The sequence below is a fragment of the Balaenoptera borealis genome (genome assembly GCF_965194805.1).
Source record: "Balaenoptera borealis genome assembly, chromosome: 6".
Taxonomy (NCBI): Eukaryota; Metazoa; Chordata; class Mammalia; order Artiodactyla; family Balaenopteridae; genus Balaenoptera; species Balaenoptera borealis.
Genome location: NC_138863.1, coordinates 18,879,610 through 18,906,502, shown reverse-complemented (window position 1 = coordinate 18,906,502; position 26,893 = coordinate 18,879,610). Strand labels below are relative to the sequence as shown.

At 39.1% G+C, this 26,893-nt stretch overlaps 1 protein-coding gene across 1 annotated transcript; it reads left to right on the top strand.

The window, feature by feature from the left end:
• Positions 1 to 307: 307 nt before the first annotated feature.
• On the top strand, positions 308 to 26,506 carry CNOT9 (CCR4-NOT transcription complex subunit 9). Its single transcript, XM_082396604.1, has 8 exons — positions 308 to 440; positions 9,608 to 9,787; positions 11,661 to 11,776; positions 13,702 to 13,811; positions 18,518 to 18,627; positions 23,893 to 23,991; positions 24,206 to 24,297; positions 25,721 to 26,506. The coding sequence occupies exons 1-8, from the start codon at positions 417 to 419 to the stop codon at positions 25,887 to 25,889; spliced, it is 900 nt and encodes a 299-aa protein (XP_082252730.1). The 5' UTR covers positions 308 to 416; the 3' UTR covers positions 25,890 to 26,506.
• Positions 26,507 to 26,893: the final 387 nt, after the last annotated feature.

Below are 26,893 nucleotides of genomic sequence, written 5' to 3'. Positions count from 1 at the left end.
CTTTCCCTCCTACTCAGCCCAGTTGGGCATGCGCACTACTTGTCCTCCCGGGACTGCCCAGCTTTTCCCGCCCTTCACTGGCCTCCGGAGAAGGGTCAGAGTTCACGCCCTTCTCTGGAGATACCTGCTCCAAGCCGGGGATGCGGGGACTAGTAGGTGGCGGATGTCCTTCCGGTCCTGAAACTTAAGGGACAAAGGACAAACTTTAGGACTGTTAACTCCAAGAGCTGAGAGGCGGGAAGAGTTTGTGTGGGCGGGGTCAGGGGTGAAAGGTCAGAGGGGCTGCGAAGGGGCGGAGCGAGCCGGAGGCGGATGGCGGCTGCGGCGGCTCATCTGCTTTGGCGGTAGAGGCGGTGAAGCTGAGACGCGGGTCGGGCGTGTCCGGCGGTGGGAGGAGAGCGGCGGCCGCTCCCAACATGCACAGTCTGGCGACGGCTGCGGTAAGTGACTGGGCTGCCCAGCCTGGGCCCAGAACGCCACCTCAGCCTGGCGTTTCGGCCTTTTCTCCCAGCTCCCTGTGTCGGGCCGGGAGTCCTGCTCCTCCTGCCCTCAACCCACGAGGTCCCGGCCCCCCTTCTCGCCGCGCTTGGCTGTGGCGGAGCCGACCCCCACTTTCCTCGCCGGCCAGCTCCCGCGGCCTCTGACGCCGCGTAGCGCGTTCTTTTCTGGCCCCGGGGCCTGGTCTCGCGGCTGGAGCGCCTCTCTCGCGGCCCGGACGGGCCATTCATTGATTCATTTCGCTGACCAACAGTTTCAGGGCGCCAGTTGCGTGCTTGGCGTTGGCGGGGGCGAGGGGACTTTCGCAGTCCTCCTGACACTGCCCGTGCTCTCGGAACTCCCTGCCTAGGCACATCGCGGCGGGGAGGAAATGGCTTCTAGCTCAAACCACTTGCTTTACAGATGCAAAATCCGAGACCCGGAGAAGCGAATAGTTATTATGTCCGACTGACGGTCCTCTGCGCTTAAAACCTTTTTTCACACATCTCATTTTACTAGCGTGATCCTTTACCAAGAAAAACAGATAGTGTAAATTAATCTGTGTGAAGTAACCCTGTGGTCTCCCATTGCATTGAGAGAAAATCCAAACTCTTTGCCTTGGCCTACAAGGCCCTCCCTGAACGTTATGTTCCTTACCCAGGTTTTCAGCCTCTTATGTCACTTGCTCCGCAGGTTCCAGCTACACTGGCCGCCGTTCCATCTCTTCTACTTAACGCTTTTCCACTCCAGGTTGCATCTCTTACACACACACACACAAACACACACACACACGCCCCATCCATGTGGGTGTCCGGCTCCTTTTCCCTCAGGTCTCTGTCTTAATCTCCCTAGAGTTGCCGTCCCTGACCGCCCTATTTAAAGTAGTTCTGTAACCCCCCAACTTTTCTCTGTTAGAGTACCCTTCAAAGAATTGATCCCAACTTGTAATTTTTGTATTCATTTACTTGTTTGTTATTTGTCCCCCTTTTGAGGTCAGGGACAGGGATCATGTGGGTCCTGTTTCTTTGGTTACTCCAGTGCCAGGTCAGTTCCTGGCACCAAGTAAGGGCTCAAATATTTTGCTGAATGACGCGGTATAGGTGAGGGAGGTGACTACTGAGAGCAAATAGCCGTAATGGGCAGACAGGATCTTGTGATTTGAGCATATTCTTCTGAATGCCCATCCAGCTTTTTCAGTTTCACCAAGGTGAAGTGACTTAAAGAGAAAGTAATATACTAAAGTTGCATTACCAGGCAAAATAACATAAATCCTAAATAGAAGACAAAAGTTGTCTCAACTTTAAATTTAAAGTCAGAAAGTGAGCTGAGTGTGACTAGGCTACAGACAGCATTGTCATTTCCAGGGCCAGTGGCATCTCTGCCTCCTGGCACCATGTTTCTAAAGTGTTTGTAACCTTTCACAGAGAGAGGTACCTTTTATATATCTCTTAACTAGGTGACTGCAATTTCCCCAGCTTTTTTGTTTCTTCCAGATTTTACATGTAATATGGGAAGAAGCTAGTCAGAAAATGAGGTTGTTGCTGGTAGGAGGGGGGCAGGTTAAACAAAGGATTCTGCTAAGTTTGGCTCATCCATCTCTCAAAATCTGGTTGTCTTCTCTAGGCTTTGATACCAAGCTGCTCTTTCCCCTGTGCCTCCCCAGACTCTACCTATTCAATTCCTTTTCTTTTTAGTTGCTCCCTAATACATCTTTTGAACAGCCATTAGAGCTGTGGTTCATTACTTAAAATACTCAGTACATGTTTCTTCAAGTAAATTTACAGTGCCTTACCTTTATTTAGAAATTGAGCTTTTGATACTTTTTCACCTGTTATGCTGTTTGGACTACACAAAAGCTCTGACAAGTTCATTTGTACCACTCATTCACTGGAATATTTGGTTAGTGAATCTGAAGCAAAAAAAAAGTTGAGCCACCTCTTTCCCAACCCTTAATGCCTTCCATTAGGCTAAACTGCCTGTGTTATTCTGATCTGGTAAAGGGACACTAATGGTATATATCCCTCACTAAAAACTGAGGAGTTAATAATACATGCAGCAGTGCCTGCAATAATCTAAACCGCTTGAGAAGATGCTTACTTTTTGTCTAATGATGAAAATTTGTGTGTATCTTTATTTCTTTTTTTGAATAACAAGTAAATCACTTCAGCTAGGGAGATAGTACTATCAAAGGAGAATGTGATCACATACAAATGCAGGATGTTATTCACTAGATGGAGGAATTGAGATCATTTGGGATATGTCTTAAATTTTGACTCTTTCCTTTAGTATTTTATTATGCCAGCAATTTGTAGTATACTGGACTCTTCTCATTCTTTGCAGAATACATCCTAACATCTTCATTATTGCCATTGCAGAATATAATTTCTTTCTCACATCTACTAAATAGAAACAGAAATACCCCACAGGATTGTATTAAATAAGAATAAGAAAGTGCTCAGGGGTTGGCTAGGTTCATTCATTGGTTAAAAGACTTGCTCCCACACTTCAGACTTGGGACTCTAATTCCTGCCTCAGCAAAGTAACAGATCACCTGTTGTGGACCTTGAAGACTGCTTCAGCGTAATAGAACCACAGATCTTCACATACCATGGGTCTTTTGTGATGAATGTTATTCTAGTGATCTAAAACAGCAAACGTAAACCTTTAGGAGATGCATTGGGTATGCTTTGTTTTTTGGTTTTTTTCCCCACTAATTTCCAGTGGCAATTCTGACATCCTTAAACCCTTGCTTTTTCCTCACTCTCCACGTAACCAGCAGCTGCATTAGTCATTTTATATCTCTTTGTTGAAGCAGTGCTAGACCCCTCCTCTTTGGCAAGTAGAAAGAACATGATGCACTCTGAAGGATCTAATTCAGACAACTGTCTCCTGTTGAAGATTTAAGCAAATTAACCAACTTTTCTTTGTTTATTCACTTCCATTTTTAAAAAGTTATTTTGAAGAACATTCTGGCCCTTATTTTATAAAGATATGAGGATAGTTAAGCTAATTTAGTATTTCCCTTTGGCACTATTAAGAAAGTGTGTTTTCTTGTTATATCATCATTATGTAGACACCCAAAGCCACGTGTTGAGTCATCTCCAGACTTCAGAAATAATCTCTATTTCAGTCTAATTCCATTTTTTATTCACTATCACATATTCATCGATAAGGAAACCAACAGCTGTTTTGGTCCTCGAACATGAAATTTTATTGATAGATTTGGCCATTTTCTGTTTAAGAAAGCCATCAACAACAATTTTTTAGTTTACTCAAGAGGGGGAATCATATTTCTTTCCCATTTATGGGTAAATGTGGATCTTTTCTAAGTTCTAAATATCTTCTTTTCACATTCTGTTAAGATTTTTCGGAAGTGGAAGACCAACTATCAGTACCCTGTGTTAGTGACACTTGGAGTTAACCATTGGTGACTCACTTTGATAAATGTCTTATTAAGCTTCACTGAAAGAAAAAAGTTACTTGAAATACATTTTCCACATATAAACCAATAAACAGGAAAGAGGGGAATGAGTCCCTCCTAGTTGATAGTACATTTTTTAACACATCTGTTAAAAGGAAAGGACCACTGACTCTAAGCAGGTTATAGCTAAAAGTATATAGTTACATGTAATTGATCTTGTTTTTGATGTTGGAAGTGTTGAGGGTGATAACTAATAGTCCATATCAGACTTCTCATAAATGACTTTGCCTCTGGGTATGTTAATTGAACCCATTATTTACTCAAATCCAACTGTAACAGAATATCAAACTTAAACTTCTGTATTGGGTTCTTAAATAATTTCTTCAACTTGGAGGAATATTTGTGATTTCAATCCTGTAGACCAAGTAGGACTCACTGATTCTATAGAGAAGTAGACTAGAGTTTAAATGTAAATCTGCCATATACTTGTTCGTGTGAACTTTAGTATATTAAACCTCCCTGAACCTGTTTCCTCTTAGAATTTTGAGAATAATTTGAGGTAATCCACAGTGACTGGCACATAGTATGTTCAATAAACATTGCCTCCTATTAAAAGTTCCTAGAAAAATCAAACCTAGTCTATAGTGGAGGGCTGAGTGTGGGGTTTTCTGAAAGGAATATAGAGAATTTGGGGGGGATAATGGAATGTCCAGTAATGATTCTTGATTGTGGTGGTGGTTACTTGGGTATATAGGTTTCTCAAAATTCATTGAAATGTACACTTAAATGGGTGCCCTTAAAAGTTTTATTGTATGCAAATTGTACCTTAATAAAATTGATTTTTTTGTACCCAGTTAGATTAGTCTCTCACTTGTAACTAAAGAAAGAAATTTTTGAGATTTTAGAGCTGAGACTTTGATAATTAATTTAGTTCCCTCATATAACCAATGATAAAATGGAGGCTTAGAAAAGTAAATGATTTATTCTAGGTCACACAATTGTAAAAATGGCAAAACTGTTTTGAAGCCACTTCTAGCTCCCAATCCATTGTGCATTCCAGTTAGGTACTTGTGTAGTTGCTTGCAAATCAAGGTCTTTCCTATTATTTTAATTTTTATTTATTTTTAATTCTTTTTTGGCCACACTACACGTGGCTTGCAGGATTTTAGTTCCCTGATCCCTGGATCAAACCCGGGCCCCCTGCAGTGGAAGGTCAGAGTCCTAAACACTGGACCACCAGGGAATTCCCAAGGTCTTTCTTATTCTTAAACTTGATAAACATGTTCTTAATTCTAGGTCTGTAAAAGGGGTACAGGCAGGATCTATGAATTCCCTGAAATTATGTGTAAATTTTAGGTAAAAATAAATTATGTGCAAAACAATTTTCAATTGTGTATTTTTCTAAGGAAAAGATCCAGAGATTTCAATTCAAGAAATGCTAACCTCTGCTCTTGTGGTAGTATCCTGCCGTTATTGTTAATGTGTTTAAGTTAGGTAGTCTCCAAAAGGGAAGTCAGGTAAATTAGCTTCTCTGCCACTGGACGGTGTGTGCTAGTAGATTGTATCAGCCACAGCCTCAGAAAATATTAGTAAATTATAAATTAAAGAATTGTAGCAATTGAACTAGGAATCTTTAGAGGTAATCTTTAAATAGAGAATTGGAGGAAGAGGAAGTCTGCCCACCGTTTACTCATAGTTCCATCAGTTGTAAAAGGAGGATGATAACCACGGTGCTGTGATCATTCAATGAAACCATGTTTTTTAAAAGTACAATACAGGGACTTCCCTGGTGGCGCAGTGGTTAAGAATCCGCCTGCCAATGCAGAGAACACAGGTTTGATCCCTGGTCTAGGAAGATCCCACATGCCGCGGAGCAACTAAGCCCCTGCGCCACAAGTACTGACCCTGCGCTCTGGAGCCTAGCCCGCATGCCACAACTACTGAAGCCCTCGCACCTAGAGCCCGTGCTCCGCAACCAGAGAAGCCACCACAATGAGAAGCCTGCGCACCGCAACAAAGAATAGCCCCAGCTCACCGCAACTAGAGAAAGCCTGTGTACAGCAACGAACACCAAACACAGCCAATAAATAAATTAATTTTTTAAAATAAATAAATAAAAGTACAATACAGTTCCCTCTCTTTCCTCATCTACCCCACCCCCTCTTTTACTTCCCACTCCCTTTTAGGAAGGCATCAATTTTCAGATTCTAACATTTTTGTGACAGGTGTGCCTAAATGATCTTTGGGATTCAGAAGGAGAGTCAGATGCATTTGGGGTTTTTGTTACCATCAAGATCTAGTAAGATGCTGGAGTTGTGCTTTGGGGCTTTATTCAGGGATTAAGTCCAAAGTATTTTATCAATCGTCTGGTAATACAAGTTAATGTAGAAATCAGTGCATAATTCAAAATGTAAAAATATGGGAATTCCCTGGCGGTCCAGTGGTTAGGACTTGGCGCTTTCACTGCCGGGTCCCGGGTTCCAAGATCCTTCAAGGCAAGCAGCACGGCCAAAAAATAAAAATAAAAAAAAGAGTAAAAATACTTCCTTTTTCTCCAAAATAACTAAATTTCCTTGTGTGTTATAAAATTACTTGTTAATGTAGGTAGGGAAGGGATGTGTGTGTGTGTGTGTGTGTGTGTGTGTGTGTGTGTGTGTGTGTGTGTGTTGGTGGTTATCACTAGCTAAATTATGCCCATCTGAGCCATGATTTGACATATGGAACTATGTCAAACTATTTCACCGACTTTTCCCATTAAAATGATGGTTATTAAGTACCTCATAATCTCAATAAGTAGAGAATTTCTCCTAGTATCAATGATACTGTTCAGGAGTGCTGATTGTTTTTCAGATTCTGCTGAACTAACAGCAGTTAACATTTTAATTTTTGTCTGAGATTTTTATGTACTTCCTATCTCTTTTGTCTAGGTCACAGTAAATAGTTTTTTGGAAAGTTGTGTTTAGATCAGACCTAATCTTTCAGGCAAGTGAGAAGCAGCATTAACGAGGCAGTTAAGAGTATGGACTCTGCTGCCAGACCGCCTGAATGCAAATCCTGGGCTTTGCCACTTAACTTTTAAATAACTTCTCAGTTTTCTCATCTATGAAATGAGGGTGGTAATGACAAGTATTTATTTAAGACAGTGCCTAACAGAGTAAGCACTATGTATGTGAGCTCTCACTTTTATTTTAAGAAATAATTGTATTCATCCAATAACAAATAGGTATTCAGTGGGTTTAAACTAACTCCTCCTATTAAATTTGGGGCAAAATTCACCAGGGGTGATGAAAAGGAGGGTCCCTACCTCAGATATTTCCTGGTACCAAACTGCCCTAACTGCCTTCTCATTGTTAGAGTGGCTGCAGAACTCATCTCTAAGCTTATACCTGAGGGCCACATTACCACCCACCTGACGTCCCTAGCTCTCTTAGAACTAAAGTCCAATGGAGGCTGCAGTTCCCACAAACAGCTTCAGAAGTTGGAGTATTACTGGCAGCAGGAGGTCATGGCCTTAGGGACCCAAGTAGGCACCAGATATTGACCCTCCAGAGCGCCAGCACCACTCCAGGGGCACGATCTCTGCTGTAGTCAAACCAGCTCTGGAAACAGAATATGTGGAGATAGGACCTGGTGTTCAGAAGCCACAATATGCTGACTGGTGTCTACCAGTGCAGCCTGGCGTTGTTCACCTAGGGTACCCCAGGACAGGATAGGGTGCAGGGTGCTGGGTACAAGTCACACATTGGCTCTAGAGAGGGTGATGGAGTTTACTGATGGTGGTGTCTGGATGACAGGCCTCTAGGAATGAGTAATGACTAATCAGGATAGATACTATATTGCTGGAGCATTGTCTGTGGGGCCCTCTTTAGGATTGTGGGTCATCCAAGAGACTGTGGGCAGGAAACCCAAAGCTAAAATTTTAGCCCTTGTTTTTACTGAGCTTTTAAGGTGATGTAATACTCTAAATATAAACGTATCCTATCTTCTGGTGGGAATTACATTTCCAAAAATAATTTTTAAAGTCAAGGACCTATCTGTGGCAACATAGAAAAGTCAAGTGCTTGGACCATACTGTTTTTGCTGTTGGGAACGGAGGGCAGGAAAACTACCCTATTCCTTCTACATCATTTAGGAGCCTATGTTTTCTTGAGGAGCATCACTGATGAGAATTACAAAACAGCTTTTAGCAGATTACTCTGAGGCACTTAAAGAGGACTTAAGTTACGTGGTATTTTAGTCCGTTTAGCAGAACACCTTGTGGTTCATTCTAGCAAGCAAGAGAAATGATAAACGTTAAACTAAAAGCTTCTAATCAAGCTTCCATTTATAGAAGGCGATTGTTCAGCTCGAGTAAATGTGACTACTCCTCATAGTCCATCTTAGACTTCATTCTGTTCTTCAGCAAAGACAGCTGTCCTTTTTGTTCCTCATTTTTATATCTGTGCCGTGGGTAGGGCATGATTCTATCACACTAAGGTGTAGTGGGAACATGTGCATAGTGTGAGAAGCTGGTGTAATATGGTTCAAGAAAGATTGGAATATGCAACTTTATACTTGGGTGAATTGAGCAAGTTAATTCCTCTGAGCATTAGTAGTTTCATCTGCAAGTGTAGATCCCTTTTTTCTGTCTACCTACCCTATAATTCCTCGTGGTTTTGGGGGAAATTAAGTGAGAAAATATTGGTCTAGGGATGGAAATCACCATGAATTTGTTAGGACTTTAGAGCCAGAAATAGCAATGGTAATCATTTTTCTAGTCTCCTATCTTATCTTCCAGATAAGAATAGTTAAGGGACTTAACCAAGGTAACAAGCCTATTTGACAAATGTGCAGAATTATAGAAGTGCTCAAATTTTTTGGAATATTGAGATTCTTTAGCACAATAATGAAAGCATGTTCTGTTTATATAGTCCCTACATGAGTAAGGAGTGAATGAATCTCCAAGGGGTGGAGGTACAATATGTATAAGAATCATTAGAGGGGGGAACTTTTCCAAATTACATAGATTTTCTGCTTCATGGTGGGGGATGCTGGAATTACTGGGGAAGGAAGAGCAATGGGGGGAGGCTTTTTTCTTTCAAAAACCATCATAGGCACATGGTTAAAAAAAGTTTAAACTACATGCAGAAGATTTTATTGTATACAATGACAAGTAGGTCTCCCATATACATTCCAACCTTAGAGGTAACTACTGTTAACAGTTTCTTATGTGTCCTTCTAGAAATGTTGTATATCAATATATAAGAATATATGTGTGTGTTAATGGAAGCGTATATGCTGTTCTGCACTCTTTTTGGGGTTTTTTTTGTTTCTTATTTAGTATCAGCACAGTATAGAGCTAACTCTTTTTTAAGGGGCTATGTAGTATTCCATATAAAAATGTACCCCTGTATATTTAACCAGTTCCTTATTGATAGATGTTGATAGACCAAGTTTTCTGCTTTTAAAATAGTGCAACGGTAAACATTCTGGTATGTCTTCAGTACAGCCCAAATAGACCTGTAGGATAAATTTCTAAACATGGAATTATTAAAGAGTGTGTGCCTTTTAGATTTTGATAGATTGAATTCATTTACATCAAGTATATGTATTTAGAAAAGCTCCCCTGGTATTTACAAAAAATATATTCCTTCCAAAGGCTACTGCAGAGTAAGATGTGATTTGACTCTAATGAAACTCACATGTTTACTTTCTTGTTTTCACTTGAAGCCTGTGCCTACTGCACTGGCTCAGGTGGATAGAGAAAAGATCTATCAATGGATCAATGAGCTGTCCAGTCCTGAGACAAGGGAAAATGCTTTGCTGGAGTTAAGTAAAAAGCGAGAATCTGTTCCTGACCTTGCACCCATGCTGTGGCATTCATTTGGTACTATTGCAGCACTTTTACAGGTGGGTATATATCCACGAGTTGCATGTCATTCCTGTTTATCACACTTGTATCTGTCTGCCTTTGGCCAAATGATTATGAAAACTTTGGTAGGATGGTTTTTTTCTTTTTATTATTTTTTTAAACTTTATTTATTATTTTTTAATATAAATTTATTTATTCGTTTATTTTTGGCTGCGTTGGGTCTTCATTGCTGCGCAGGGGCTTTCTCTAGTTGTGAGCAGAGGCTACTCTTCATTGAAGTGCACAGGCTTCTCATTGCGGTGGCTTCTCTTGTTGCAGAGCACGGGCTCTAGGCGTGCGGGCTTCAGTAGTTGTGGCATGCAGGCTCAGTAGTTGTGACCCATGGACCGTAGAGCACAGGCTCAGTAGTTGTGGCGCATGGGCTTAGTTGCTCTGCGGCATGTGGGGTCTTACTGGACCAGGGATCGAACCCGTGTCCCCTGCACTGGGCAGGCAGATTCTTAACCACTGCGGCATCAGGGAAGTCCTAAACTTTATTTTTTTAATTAGTTTATTTATTTATTTTGGCTGCACTGGGTCTTCGTTGCAGCGCATGGGCTCTTTGTTGCGGCGTGCGGGCTTTTCTACTTGTGGTGCATGGGCTCTAGAGCATGTGGGTTCAGTAGCCGCAGTGCGTGGGCTTAGTTGCAGTATGTGGGATCTTAGTTCCCCGACCAGGGATCGTACCCGGGCCCCCTGCATTGGGAGCACGGAGCCTTAACCATTGGGCCACCAGGGAAGTCCCAGAATGTTTTTTTTTTTTAATGTTAGCATTTGTAAGAATCTGTTTTAGAAAAGTCTAAGGTACTTGTTAAAATGCAGATTCTTGGATCTTACCCAAGAGATTTGATTTATTTAGTCTAAGATGAAAAATCTGTATTTTTAACAGGCAGCTCCCCCACACCCAGGTGATTCCAATGTACGTGGTGTAAGAACTACACTTTGAGAAACACAACTTTAGGAGTACTACAAAATAATATTTACTACATGGTGGGGGGGATGGAAAGGAAGGTATAAGAACTGAAAGGTATATTCTGGGGAAAGAAAATGTTAAGATAAAGGTATAACAGCTGTAGGATTAAAGGTGGGTATTCTTGTACATTGAAGAATAAATAACTGAAATTTGGTTCTGACCAGAACGGTCATTTGTGGGGAATAAATTGATATGGTATAGTCCTAAGAACCAAGATAGAATGATCATCCTTTAAAGTATTGTCCATAATTCCCAATAATTAGATTAATTTTTTTTAATCTGTTAAGTAGATTCATATTCTGTCCCTGCAACATGTACCCAAGAAACTAATCTTTCTTATAGGAACATTTTCTGTGTAAAAGTTTTACAATTAACCTAAATGGATTTGTGTTCAGCAAATCATCGCCTTTTGACAGAGAATACATATATTCCCTGCTGTTTGTACATATCCCCACACATATACCCATGTTCTTATCTCCCCCTTTTTGCAGTTGCTACCTGACCAAACAGAAACTTCTTTATGAGTCACTGTGGTTGATTTACTAACACTTTCTGGCTAGCTGTCTCGTCACTAAACTAAAAGTAGGGTGTTGACAAAAGGGAGGGATTATAAATATGAGTCCCTCAAGTGAAAGCCTCAACAGGTGATGCAGGATATAGGACGAAGTGTGGTTGACCACAGTTGCCTCCATAGAGATCTTCCTAGAGATATATGTAGAAATGTCTCAGATAGTCTCAGTCAGGTATATTTATGATGAAAAGATAGGAGTATTGTTTATTTCTTCCCCCTCTTTGATGGTTCGGTTCTTATAGGATACGTGGAATTAAAGTTGTTTGCTTTCATAGCATGGGAATTAAAGTTATTCCTTGTTCATCTGGTGCTGATTTCCATTTTTTAGGAAATTGTAAATATTTATCCATCTATCAACCCACCCACCTTGACAGCACACCAATCTAACAGAGTTTGCAACGCTCTGGCATTATTGCAATGTGTAGCATCACACCCAGAAACCAGGTAAATACTTTGGATGAGTGTGTGGGTAGAGGTTTGTATTGGATGTGGTCCTAACCTCTGAATGATGAGAGGAGGGTCATGCAGTAGGGTGTACGTGTGTGGGTGTGGGTCTTCGGGACTCTTCTTTTACTTTTTTTTTCCTCAAGAATTTCTGGTCTCTAATTCACCAGATTTTAGTGTAGTAACAATATGGTATTGTTTAACATGTTCTTTTATAATTAATTTTTTGCCTTTTCAAATTATGGTAAAATATAAAAAATGTAAAATTTATCATTTGAACCATTTTAAAGTATCCAGTTCAGTAGTATTAAATACATTCATAATGTGCCATCATCACCACCATCCATTTCCATAATTCTATTCATCCTGTAAAACTGAAACTCTATACCCATTAAACAATAACTCCCCATTCCCCTGCCCACCAGCCCCTGGCCACTACCATTCTACTTTCCATCTATGATTTTGACTATTCTGAGTACCTCATTATAAATGGAATCTTACAGTATTTGTCTTTTTGTGATTGGCTTATTTCACTCACCATAATGTCCTCAAGTTTCATCCATATTATAGCATATGTCAGAATTTCCTTCCTTTTTAAGTCTGAATAGTATTCCATTGTCTCATTTACTTTTTACCCATTGGTAGCAAGGAACTTTAAAGGAGTGGTGGTCACCTCTCAGGAAAGGTCAGGCATACAGCTACTTCTCCCTCCTGAATCCATGGTAGGCGTCACTGTGCCACGCGTGAGGCACAGTGCATGGCATTTAGTAGGAGTTCAGTTTGTAGTTGAACTCAGCACTTTTTTCTCACATAGTAAGCCAGATTTGGCTTCAGAATCTTTTTTAACACAGGATTTTAGGCAACCTCTGTAATAAATGAGAATTGGCATTCAAATTGAGACACTTTTGCCTTCCTGCTGTATCTGACAAATTAAGAAAGGGGAGATTCTGTTCAGGAATCTGCTTTGTGACTTTTATGGCCTTAAAGCACTTAATAGTCATTTTATTAAAGCCTTTCCTCTCTTTGTCAAGTTTTCCTTATAAAATCTGAGTGCTAGGTTGGCACTGACCTTTCGGAACTTTAGAAACATTGCTAAGAAAATTACTTTTAAGTACTTAAAAATGCAAGAGTACTTTCTTAAAAATTTTGGGTGTTGGCTCTCCTGTAAGGTATAATTATAAATTATATAAAGTAATAGACTGATTCCATATTAGTTGCTGAACATATTAGCTGCAGATTAAAATGTTTTTAGGATACTTAGTGTATCTGAAAGCTCTAACCAAAAAAGAGTATTTAAGCATAACAGATAAACCTTGATAGTGGCTGCTTTATTTTGTTGTCTTGGTTTATAAGATTTTTGTCAGCTCCTACCTGTGAATATTACTGTTCACTCATACGCTAGGTGAGGGAGGGCATCTAGGAGAATCTCTTGGGCCCTTAAGTGCATTTTATGATCTATTTTTTAAAACTTGCAGTTGGGTATTTTATCAGTTTTTAAAGTACTTGGTACTGATTACAGGGAAAATTGTGTGTTCTCTTAACCATTGGTCTAGGCTAGGGTTTTTCAGCCTTGACACTATTGACATTTTGGGCTGGATTAAGTCTTTGCGGTGGGAGGAGGGGGATAAGAGGGGACTGTCCTGTGCATTGTAGGATGTTTAGCAGCATCCTGGCCTCTGCCCAGTGGATGTCAATCCCTTCAGTATGACAACCAAAAATATATCCAGACATTGCCCCTGGTGGGGGGGGGGGCCAAATCACCCCAACTGAGAACCACTGGTCTAGACTAATGACCAGTAACAGTCTTTCCTAGAGATTCCGTGGTCAAGCAGTGTTATAAGCCTTACAGAATTAACCACCTGGGAATGTTCAGAATCCTTAGAAATTAACTCTGGGCTCTGAATATGATTATTTTTTTCTTTCAGGTCAGCATTTCTTGCAGCACACATCCCACTTTTTTTGTACCCCTTTTTGCACACTGTCAGCAAAACACGTCCCTTTGAGTATCTTCGGCTAACCAGTCTTGGAGTTATTGGTAAGTTATTAGGATTGTTTTGCAAGGCTGGAATCATCATCATTCATAATAGTGGTCTTAACTTGGGTGTTTTGTCTGGTCTTTTATAGCTTTTGTTCACCAGTTATTCATTTTTGTCTTCAGGGTTGAGTCTAATAAATTAGTTTTTACTAATAAATGAATATCAGAACATTATTGCTCTTTCCAAGTACCATTCTGAGTATTGTTAATAAGGCTATAAGACCCAACATTTGGGGTTAAATTCAGTGTGTATGTAGAAATGTTTAATAATTGTAGGGAAAGTAAAGAACAAGAGTGTTAACAAAAAAAGATTATTATTACAGGAATAAGAATTTGAGTTTGTTTCTTGGTTTGATTTTCCATCTTTCTCACTTCTAAGCTGTTCTCCCATAATTCCAGGGATTTACCTTCTGTTTTACCTCGTTGAATTTTTGCATGCTCAAATTAATGTTTCCATGTACATTTATTATGGGAGATGTGTCTAAAACGCTTTTTACTCAAGAAAATAATATATCAGCTATTTCAGATCTTAGACTCCTAGGTAGTAAAATCTTTAGATTTGTGAAATGTGAATACATTCAAGAAGATTTCTTTCCTAAATTGCCCTTCCTTTTTTCTGTGTCTTTTTCTCATAGTTTTTGCTCAACATACTAACCAAATATAAGAACATCAGTTATACAAACTTTGTTTCGTTTGGTTATTATTTTTATGTTGAAGCTGTGTTCACATCCTTATGTTTATAAACCATGAATCAGGAAGTATAATTTAAAAGTTTGGTATTTCTGAGAAACATTTTATTCTACTTTTAAGGAGTAACAGTTATCTCATACTCCAAATGAATGTTATTGTTTTTTACATCTTCTCCCAAGTGGTACTCTAATTAGAAACATTTTTCCCAATATATTCTTTCCAGCTTGTAAGATATAAAAACATCTCGTGTAGGATTTCAAACATCAACATGATTCCAGCCAAAAGAAAACACTTGTATTCACTCTTCTAGTTCAAATCATCCTACTTCTGCTATTTTTTTTTACTACTGTGGTTGGATGATACATTTATGTGTTAGGGTAAATGTTGACAGTGGTGGGGGGTGGAAACAGTACTTGGACAGTATTAAGCCAGTTGTCTACCCTTGCATATATTTTTAGAAACTCAGTTTCTCCCAAGTCATTGAGAGAACAAGCAGAAGGTGAATGTTTGGGCCTAGACTTTTTCCTGCAGTTCAAGGGTTATCAGACAAGTTTGAATATAAATGAAGTGATACATAACATAGATTAGAAAATATTTGAAACTGAGTAAAAGTAAAAATACAACATATCAAAATTTGTAGGATGCAGCTTAAAGCAGGGCTTAGAGGGAAATTTGTAGCATTAAATGCTTATACTAGAAAGAAAGAGATGTCTTCAATCAGTGAGCTAAGCTTTTCTTTAAGAAACTAGAAAAAGGAGCAAATTAAACCAGAGCAAAAGGAAGGAAATAATAAAGACTAGATATCAATGAAAATGTGAAAAGAAAATCAATACATAAAATCAGTGAAACCGAAAGCAGGGTTTTTTTGTTTTGTTTTGTTTTTTTTGAGATGTAATTGACATATAACGTTGTATTTGTTTTTGGTATACAACATGATTTGGTGTATGTATATATTGCAAAATGATCAGTACAGTAAGTTTAGTTAACATCCATCATCACACACAGACAACATTGTTTTTCCTTGTGATGAGAACTTTTTACGATCTCTAACTTTTTAAGATTTCTCTTAAAAGTTTTCAAACATACAATACTGTATTGTTACTGTGGTCACCATGCTGTACATTATACCCCTGGGACTTATTTATCTTATAACTGGAAGTTTATACCTTTTAACCACCTTCACCCATTTCATCCACCCCAATTTTTTATTGAAAAAAATTCAATAAAATTAAGAAACCTCTATCCAGACTGAGAAAAAAAAGAGAAGACACAAGTTACAAACATCATAAATGAAAGGGGGTGCATTGTAAAAGACTCTACAGACAATTAAAAGGATAATGAGGTAATACTGCTAATAACTCTTTGTCCATAAATTTGACAACCTAGGTGAAATGCACAAATTCTTTGAAAAATACGGTCTGGCAGAGTGCACTCAAAAAAAAAAAAAAAGATAAGCTGAATAGTTTTTGTAGTTAAAAACCTTCCAACATAGAAAACTCTCTAGGCCCAGATGGTTTCAACTGCTTAATTCTACCAAAAACTTAAAGAAGAAATAATACAAATTCTGTTAAAAATTTTCCATAACATGGAGAGGAGGCTTCTCAACTCTTGGTGAGGGCAGCATTACTCTGATAATAAAAACAGAAAAAGAAGTAAGAAGACTATAGGCCAGTATCCCTCATGAACACAGATGCAGAAATTCTCAACAAAATGGTCACAAATCAAATCCAACAACATGTAAAAAGGATCATAATGACCGTGTGGGTTTTATCCCAGGAAGTCATTCTGGTTCAGCTTTCAAAAATCAGCCATTATGATTGACCGTATCCACAGACTAAAGATGAAAAATCATGTGATCTTTTCTGTAGTTTAGAAAAACAGCCTTTGACAGAATTCAGTATCCATTCGTGATAAAAACTCCAGCAAAGTAGGACTAGAGGGGAACTTTCTCAACCTGATAAAGTACAAAAACAAAAACAAAACCCTACAGTTAAGATCATAGTTAATGTGAAAAACTGAATGTTGTCCCCCTAAGATTGAAAACAAGGCAAGGATGTTCATTCTCACCAGTCTTATTCATTCTCATCCCGATATCCTTACTGGTGCAATAAGGCAAGAGAAAAAAAATAAAGGGCATACAAATTAGAAAGGAAAAAATAAAATATTGGCTACATTTTATAACTATAAATGGAGTATAATCTTTAAAAATAGTGACTCACTATATTGTATACCTGTAACTTGTACAGTATTGTACAGAAACTATACTTCAATAAAATTTTTTTTTAAAAAAAGAAAAAAACTGTATCACACACAACATGATTAACTGCATTGAAAAGTCTTGAAGAATCTACAGAAAAAAGCTACTAGAACTAGTGAATTTAACAAGGTTGTGGGATATAGAGTTAGTATACAAAAATCAATTACATTTTTGTGTGCTTGCACTAAACAGAAATTGAAATTTCACCAAAACATGTGAAAAACTTGGGTGTAAGTCTTACTAAATATGTGCAAAGTCTATAGCTAAAAACTGTAAAACAAGGACAAAAGAAATCAAAACCTAAATAAATGCAGATACACCATATTCATCAATTGGTTTATCGTTAAGATGTAGTTCTCCCCCAGATGATATATAGATTTAGAGCAATTCTAACAAAATCCCAGCAGGATTTTTTTTATAGAAATTGACAAGGTGATCCTAAAATTTTATCTGGAAAGACAAATGAACTAGAATATGCATTTTTTAAAAAGAAGGATAAAGTTGGAAGACATATACTACCTGATTTCCAGACCTACTGGAAAACTACAGTCAAGACAGTGTGGTATTGGAGAAAAGATAGACTTGTAGAGCAGAATGGAGAGTACAGAGATAGACCCACACAATTATGGTCAATTGGATTTTTGACAAAGCTGCAAAGAGAATTTAGTGAAGAAAGGATAGTCTTTTTCAATAAATCGTGCTGGAACAATTGGATATCCATATGTAAAGCAATGAACCATGATCTATACCTTGTACTCTATACAAAATTAACAAAATGGATTTTAGACCTACATGTAAAAAATCTAAGTGAGATAATAATCTGACATCTGCAGCAGGCCATGTTAGTAAATTATGGTATGTGCTGTTTAGAGATGTAGCATTTGTAGATTGTCAGTTCTGGTTAAAGTAAATGATATTACTCTCTCCTGAAGTGATTGACTTTAGTTATTACAGGTCCAGTTAACTAAGGCCTTTCATATAAAAGCTAGTGATGCGTTGGGCAGCTCAGGGAACAGTCATTTGTTTAATGGGACTCTGCCTCCCTATATGCAGAATGGAGAGGCTATCAGTGAACTGTGTCTGTCACCCGGTCAGTGCTGTAAGTTTAGAAACCAACAGAGTCATAGAATTGGGATGAATTTTAGAAATCATTGGTCCAATTCTTATTTTATAAAGAAACAGAGGCTTGCAAGGGGAAGGTAACTTTGTCAAACTTAGGTAAACTAGTTGTGGAACCAGAATTGGAATCCAGGTGTGTGTGTTTCTTGTTTAGGTATGCCCTACAGTGTTTGTGCTCTTCGGGAAAAGAAGGGCAATTAAATAACCAGGAAGTAATGTTTGTTTATGCCTATTGTGAAGTAGGATTCAGACTGACATCGTTTCTTTGCTACCTGGGAATGTGCTTTAATACTGATGTAGAATTCTTTTCTCTTACCTAAGATATATGGAGAAGAGATGGTGATATTATTGTATGAATGCCTACCAAGAGTGATAGAAAAATTATTTAGATAGCTAAACTGATACTAACTATATGATAGACCAAACTTGGTACCTGATCTTTTAGTGTTGACTGATAACAGTCAACCTGTGCTTTTCTTCCTTTTTTTTTTTTTGTTTCTTAAACAAGGGTATGAATCTGATTCTCTGACATATAAACCACAGTTTGTGTTGTATGTTAAGTTCCACAACTAGCTGGATGAACAATTTTAGTTGGAAACCCTGACTCTGAAATAATTTTGTTTGTCCATATTTTCTTTAGGGGCCCTGGTGAAAACAGATGAGCAGGAAGTAATCAACTTTTTACTGACAACAGAAATTATCCCTTTGTGTTTGCGCATTATGGAATCTGGAAGTGAACTTTCTAAAACGGTGTGTGTTTTTATCTTAATTAGATTCTATATTGTTGACTCTTGGGCTACTTCTTCATGGTTATCATTTTCTGCCTCCCTTCAGGTTTTTTGAAACTTTCATGAATGTTTTTTCTCTTTTAAATAAAAATTGTTATATAATGATGATTTTAAAACCCAGACCCGTCAGAAGAATATCATGTTAAAACACTAAATTTCTCCTTTTCATCTGAACCCACTTCTCACTACACAGGTGTATTATTCCAGACATTTTTTTATGCATAATCAAGTGTATATATACTTGAGCTTCTGCCTACTTTGCACTTTAACCATGGATGATAATGTGACTGGTATAAATTCTTACCTCTATTTTCCCTCTCAGAACTCCATTGCCATAGCCCTGTTGTCTTCTGGTATTGAATGTTGTAGTGAAATCTTGGGTTAGCCTAATATTTTCCTTTCATTGGTGAACTTGCTTTTTCTGTGTGGTATCTATTAGCTTCTTTTATAATTTTTAAGTTCATTTGATAATTTTTTTTTTCTTTTGGCTGCGCTGGGTCTTCGTTGCTGTGCGCAGCCTTTCTCTAGTTGTGGCGAGTAGGGGCTACTCCTCATTGCAGTGTGTGGGCTTCTCCTTGTGGTGGCTTCTCTTGTTGTGGAGCATGGGCTCTAGGTGTGCGGGCTTCAGTAGTTGTGGCACGTGAGCTCAGTAGTTGTGGCTCATGGGCTCTAGAGCACAGGCTTAGTAGTTGTGGCGCACGGGCTTAGTTGCCCTGCAGCATGTGGGATCTTCCCAGACCAGGAATTGAACCTATGTCCCCTGCGTTGGCAGGCGGATTCTTAACCACTGGACCACCAGGGAAGTCCATCATTTGATAATCTTATATCAGATTTTTTTTCTGGAAGAGCGTACTCTTTGTGTCTCTTTTTTGGTTAATTTTATAGTTTTCCCTTTAATTTGTTTTGGCCTCTTGCTTCAGCAACATCAGTTATGCTGTATTGTCTATTTTTCAAATATATATTTTTTCCCTCTCTACTTTCTATCTTTAATTTCATATCGTGATTTTTCTCAAGGCTACTTTTCCATGTTGCTGACTATTTTTAGCAATATCTTACCTCTGCTTCCAAAGTATGTCTAGTCACATTGACTGGACTTGTCACTCTAATTTTTAATTCGGTAAATACTTATTGCTGAGTTGGATGTAAGCAGATGTAATGATTTAAATTTTTTTTGTTTTGAATACACAATACAAATAAAGTAAAAATTCAAATGCTACTACGAATGGGTATACAAACAAATGTAAGTCTCCTACCTTAGCCTCAGTTCTTCTCCCCAGTGGTAACCAGTATTACTATTTTCTTGTACAATCCTTCCAGAAATATTCTGTGTATACATGTAGCAGTTTAATTTTGTATTAAGTTTTTTCCTCTAGTCTCTTCCTCTCATTTCTCATGTCCTTTCAGCTCTTCTTTGAATTTTTTATGTTCTTTGAATTTTTTAAAATGTTTTTTAAAGTCCACATTCTCTTCAATTTCCTTGAAAATGCAGATAAGTATTACTTGTTACCCCTGTGTAGGGTATGTCTCTATAAAAGTTTCCCTGTGGGCATCTTTTTATCCAAGATTGCCACTTGTTTAAAAATAATGGATGGAAAGAGATGTTATGAGCTGAAGTTGGCAGCTTTGAAGTCAAGTATTTTACCTCTGAATACTTTTCCACCCAGCCTGCCATCTAGGGTGTGTGTGTTAGGGAGGATTTAAACCTCTGTCTTCAATTTTCTACTAACACACAAAGAATAAGTGACATGTGATCTATGTTCATGCTTTTCTTTCTTTTTTTTAAAATAGATTTATTTATTTATTTATTTATTTCTGCCTGCATTGAGTCTTCGTTGCTGTGCGCGGGCTTTCTCTAGTTGCAGTGAGCAGGGGCTACCCTTTGTTGCAGTGCACGGGCTTCTCATTGCAGTGGCTTCTCTTGTTGTGGAGCACGGGCTCTAGGTGCACAGGCTTCAGTAGCTGTGGCGTGCAGGCTTCAGTAGTTGTGGCTCATGGGCTCTAGAGCGCAGGCTCAGTAGTTGTGGCTCCCGGGCTTAGTTGCTCCGCGGCATGTGGGATCTTCCCGGACCAGGGCTCGAACCCGTGTCCCCTGCATTGGCAGGCGGATTCTTAACCACTGCGTCACCAGGGAAGTCCCTATTCATGCTTTTCTTCTCTAATTTCTTCCTTAATTTTATTCCTTTTGTTAATTTCCGTGGCTTTCCGGGACCAGATTGGAATGGTTGCAACTGTATTCTGTCATTTTTTATTCATAGTTGCCTGTGAATAGGTTTTTTTCAAGTTGGCTTCTTATGGCTGGGACAGAAAAAGATTCATTTCTTCTTTAGTGACATTTCTTCCAGGAGCCCCCATCCTAATGATCCCTCCCCTATTCACATTCCTTGCCCATTACTAGAATTAATTCATCCTTGATGTGCAGATGTTCCCATTGACCTTTATGCTTCCACTAGAATACTTCTCCTATCCTACGTTTTATGGTTTGTAGTCACTTCCTGGCAAGTCTTTCTTCTTTTGCTCCATGCAAGCAGATACCTCGTTGTGTTCACTTTTTATGTACAATGCTTAGTCAAACGCCTTGCCATAGTAGGCACCCAGTAAAGCAGAGGTTCTCAGTCAGAGCTGTGTGGCATGATCACCTGTGAAGTGTTTTTGTTTCTTTGGTTTGTTATTGGTTTTTTTTTTTTGGGGGGGGATGTGTTGGGTCTTAGTTGCGGCACACAGGATCTTTCATTGCAGCGAGCGGGCTTCTCTCTAGTTGTGGCACGTGGGCTCAGTAGTGGTGGCACCTGGGGTTAGTTGCCCCGCGGCATGTGGGATCTTAGTTCCCCGACCAGGGATCGAACCCACATCCCCTGCATTGGAAGGTGGATTCTTAACCACTGGACCACCAGAGAAGTCCCTGTGAAGTGTTTTAAAACATCAATGTCCAGGTCCCATATCTGACCTACTGAACCATTCTGCAGGGTGATAAAGTATGGACATTTGTGTTTTTTAAAAAATCCCCCTGGGTGAGTGTATAGTATAAGTTATTTTGGAAAGCTGTTATTTTGGAAAGCTGTTATTTTGGAAAGCTGTTTGGCAGTATCCACTATAAACATAAACCTACCCTATCACCCAAGAATATATACCCAAGAAAAATGAGCTCTCGGGAATTCCCTGGCAGGCCAGTGGTTAGGACTGACTCCACGCTTTCACTGCCAAGGGCCCCGGTTCGATCTCTGGGCAGAGAACTAAGATCCCACAAGCCACACAGCACGGCAAAAAAAAAAAAAAGCTCTCATGGGCATCAAAACATATATAGGAGTATTTATAGCATTTTTACTCATGAAGGATAAATTGTAGTATAGTTACAAAATAAACTACACAATAGTTAAGAAGCATGAACTGCTGATACATGCAATGTGGCTGATGTTATGTCAAGTGAAAGAAGCCAGATATATATGAGTTCATACCATATGACTCATATATGTATGTGAAATTCAAGAACGGGCAAGAACAGTCAGTGAGGATAAATCAGAGTAGCGATTACCTCTCAGGGAAGGATATTGACTGGGAAAAGGCACAAGGGAATCTTCTGGGGTGCTGGAAATGTTCTGTATTTTATTTTATTTTGAATTTTTATTTTATTTCATTTTTATTGAAATATAGTTGATTTACAATGTTGTGTTAGTTTCGGGTGTACCACAAAGTGATTTTTTTTTTCTTTCTTTTTTTACATTCTCTTCCATTATAGGTTATTACAAGATATTGAGTGTAGTTCCCTGTGCTATACAGTTGGTCCTTGTTGGTTAGCTATTTTATATATAATATTGTGTATGTGTTAATCCCAACCTCCTAATGTTCTGTATTTTAATCTGGTTGTGGTTCACAGATGTGTAGGAGGTAAAAATTAATCAAGATACACTTAAGATTAGTGCACTTTACACATTTTACTGTGTATATGTTGTATTAGTTTCTTATTGCTGCTATAACAGATTGCCACAGGCTTGGTGGCTTAAAACACCACGGATTTATTCTCTTACAGTTCTGGAAGCCAGCAACCATAAATCAGTTTAACCAAGCTAAAGTCAGGGTGCCAGTAAGGGCAGCATTCCCTCTGGAAGCTCTAGGAGAGAGTCCCTTTCCTTGACTTTTCCAGCTTTTAGAATTGCATTTCTTGGCTCACTGCCCCCTCTTCCATCTTCAAAGCCAGCCGTGTAGCATGTTCAGATCTCTCTCTGCTTCTGTCACATCACCTTCTCCTCTATTGTCAAATCTCCCTCCACTTTCCTCTTATAAGGACACTTGTGTTGATTATATTTAGGGCCCACCTGGATAATCCAAGATGATTAATCTTCCCCTAAGATTCTTAACTTAATCACATCTGTAAAGTCCCTTTTGCCATATAAAGTAGCATCCCCAGGGTTTGGTGATTAGGACCTAGATATCTTTGGGGGCCATTATTTAGCCAGCCACAATGTTATACCCCAGTAAAATAGTAAAATAAAACAAACAATTCCCACAGTTGATTCTGAGGAGCAGCTGAGGAAGAGAATTATTATAATAATCATTTGACTTGAATTAAACTAGTATTTTTTTAATCCCATCTATGTAAGAGTTAATGAGCTTAAAGTGAGAATATTCTTTATTACTGTTGGAACAATTTTCGAAGGGAGGCTTAAAAATCTTATTTTCTTTAAGATCTTTTAAGAATAAGAAAAGCTTTACCTAACTCATTCGGAGGAGATGAGGCATAGCTGAATTGCTAAAATCATCTTGGCCCATGGAAAAGGGAAGAGACTCTGTGTTTAACTAGGTTTGGATCTCAACTCTGTGAGTTAGTAGCTTTGTCACTTGGGACCTTAACCTGGCAAGTTATTGATTAACAGTTATACCTGGCACATAGTAGGTGTTCAGTAACTGAGACAGTCTCTCTGTTTTTAAGACTCTGATAATTACCTACCTTTTATGTAAAATGAGAATAACAATGGTACCTACCTCATAGGTTTGTTGTGAAAATAAGATAAGGCATGTTATGGCTTAAGGAAAAATTCCAGCACATAGTAAATGTTCAATATGGTAATATTTATTAATTTTTTTGTACTATGCATGTCTCGTCAAGTAAGTTATATAGAATGCAAGGGTATTTGCTTAGTTTTCTGCTTATGGTTATTCCTGGGAGAAGAGTAGACAGTTGGAAGACAAGTCTGAGCAACGTTTTGGACTCCTTAATTTTGTTTTACTCCAGGTTGCCACATTTATCCTCCAGAAGATCCTCTTAGATGACACTGGTTTGGCTTATATATGTCAGACATATGAGCGTTTCTCCCATGTTGCCATGATCTTGGTGAGTTCTTTCATTTGCCTTCTTTGTAACTGCTTCTGATCACACAGCTTAGTTGCTTTGCAGTCGACACTGAGCTGCTTCAGTCTCCCAACTAGAAATAACAACTGTAAATCTTGTATAACAGTTCTTGCAATATCTGATCTCTGATATCAACTAGGATTATTTTGTGTTTTGTGTGTTTTTTTCCTATCCCACCTCGTTTTGGGGGAAACAGGGTAAGATGGTCCTGCAGCTATCCAAAGAGCCTTCCGCCCGTTTGTTGAAGCATGTAGTAAGATGTTACCTTCGACTCTCAGATAATCCCAGGTAAACATTTATAGGATTTATAGGACTTAAATACTCTGGTGAGTATTTCAGGGGAAATACTCTGGTGAGCAGTTGCCCCATCTCATGGCATAGCTCCTATGTCTTCAGGACAGGGAAAGGGTAAAACTATATTTAGCTTGTCTGAGACAGACCTTGATTAATTCCTTTTAAAATCTGAAGTGCTGAATTTAAAAATCCATCAGAATTTTATCTCCCCACTGGAACTCCGTACCCTACTCTAAAATTCCGGAGAGTTCAGACAGTGAATCTTATGATACATTACTCCTGTGGTTTGAGCTTTCTGTTGCTACTCCAGGTGGTCAGAAAGAAAAGTATACTTTCAAAGGTCTCTTAAGAAAGAAACAGGCCCAGAGGGCTCTTGAATTATATTTCCAGTTCTCTTCCTGTAAAGTCCTTGAGCTAATTATTTTATCTCCCTATGTTTGTAATCTTTCTGCCAGAAATCATACATTGTAGATACAATGCATTTTAGAAATATTTGACCTTTTGCTTTGTAAATCCATAATTCATGCTGAAAGCCACTTGCTCAGATTCTGCTAAACCACATAATGGGTTGATTTCTGTGTTCTTAGGAATGAGGATAACTTGATTTAATGTGAACTCAGCCTCCTGCCACTGAGGTTATTTAAGCCCTAACTATTTCTTTGACCATTTTGTCCTGTTCTTTAGTGGTTCCTGTTTTCACCAAAGTTTGAAAATATGTTTATTTAAAACTCTCCTTGTACAAAGACACTAGGCTGAGTACAAAAGCTATAACTTTTTTTAAAAAACAGCCTTATAAATAGTTAACATTTACCTTTTTGAGTTTTCAGATTCGACTTTTACTGGTCATATTTTAAAGTAAATGAAACATTTAAAAGTTCATCTGATAATAATGTTACCATAGTTTTGTTTTTACTGCTCATCTCTTATTAAGGGTTTTAACTATAAAACTGAAGCTGTTTTTGGAAAGACACAAATTTATATCAGTTTAAAGTTCATTAATTTATCATACTATGAGTCAGGTCATATCCCCTGTTAATGTACTGATTTTGGAATATTTCGTTTACTATCATCCATATATTTCCAACGTGAGTATTATGACAGTGTTTACTGTAATAAATCAGAAAGCAGTTTGAATTGAAGTAAATTATTGCACCATTTTATTCCATTTGCTTTGTCACAAAATTCTACATTGGGGCATCGTTCTGAAAATGTTTGCAGACAACAGATCCTGGAGCAATCTGAGCCTATGCCTAACATAAGCTTTAAAGAATTTTAATGGCTTCTTAAAGTACCTTGACAGAACCATAGATTCCCAGGATTCTATGTATTTATATCTAAGAAGAGGGCTCTTCCCTGTCCCCCAGATGTGGGTTTATTTGTTTGGTCTCCCTGGTCGGTTTGTTTGTTTCTGATGTAGGGCACGTGAAGCACTCAGGCAGTGCCTCCCTGACCAGCTGAAGGACACGACCTTCGCCCAGGTGCTAAAAGATGACACCACCACTAAACGCTGGCTTGCACAACTCGTGAAGAACCTGCAAGAGGGCCAGGTCACCGATCCCCGGGGTATCCCCCTGCCCCCTCAGTGATCCTCCCCCGTCCCCTCCCACTACTCCCCCAAGTTGGGGAAGGGAGGGGAAACCTGCGAGGAATACAGCTCAGGTTTTATTGCTGACTGGGAATAGACGACCTCAATGCTGAACTGCACTGGAGAAAAGGGGCACGGTACCCCTGCTGAGGTGTATGAGCTGCCATCAGGCTGCCTTGAGGACCTGGGCTCCCTCTGCTACTCCCAGGAAACGGGCTCCTGACACAGTGTTCTGCCACCACAGCCAAGGAGGGTGTCAACACCAGCAAATGCTGTATTTGCAGCATGCCCAAGATGACCGTGCTCCCTCACCTCTACCCAGCCACTGGCAGGGAGGGGAGACAGTGGTGACAGCAGCAGCACTCTAGGCATGGTGAACGCCTGGGACCAAGCCATGTGGCGTTTTCTTATTTTGCCTTCCCGGAAGACTCAAGATGTGTCTCTTCATCCTCTCTCTCAGTATTTGTTTACTTTGGTTTTTTGTTTTTAATCTCAGAGAGAGGTGTATTTAGTGGACACAAGCTGTAATATTCAGCAAAACTTTGTCAGTTGGTACTGTTTACAAGTCTGTTAGCTGCGTAAGCTCAATAAAAAGTTGGTCTGGGCATTACATCCCCTCTAGCAGGCCAATAGCTGCATGAGCGGTTGGGAGGAATGGGAGGCAGGGGAAGGATATAAAGCCAAAGGACAGCAGGAACCCACCGCCTGTTTCCCTTCCCTTTCCCATTCTTTTACCCCTAGTTCTGGATGCCATAAGGACCTTAACCTTGCTTTTGGCTTTAGCTGCTAGCGTTTCCAAATCTCCGTGCTTTTCCCTTCTTCACTTCCCTCCTATTAAACTTAAAACAGACGTCTTAATTCATCAGGCTGTCCTGGAAGGGTATTGTATTGGGGGAGGAGAGGAGATGGTGGACGTCACCTTCAATTCAAGTCCTCAAAGATATTTTCTAGATGACTTTTAAAAGGGAGGTGTCTGTGCTTAAGATGATAGGCTACTTGATCCTA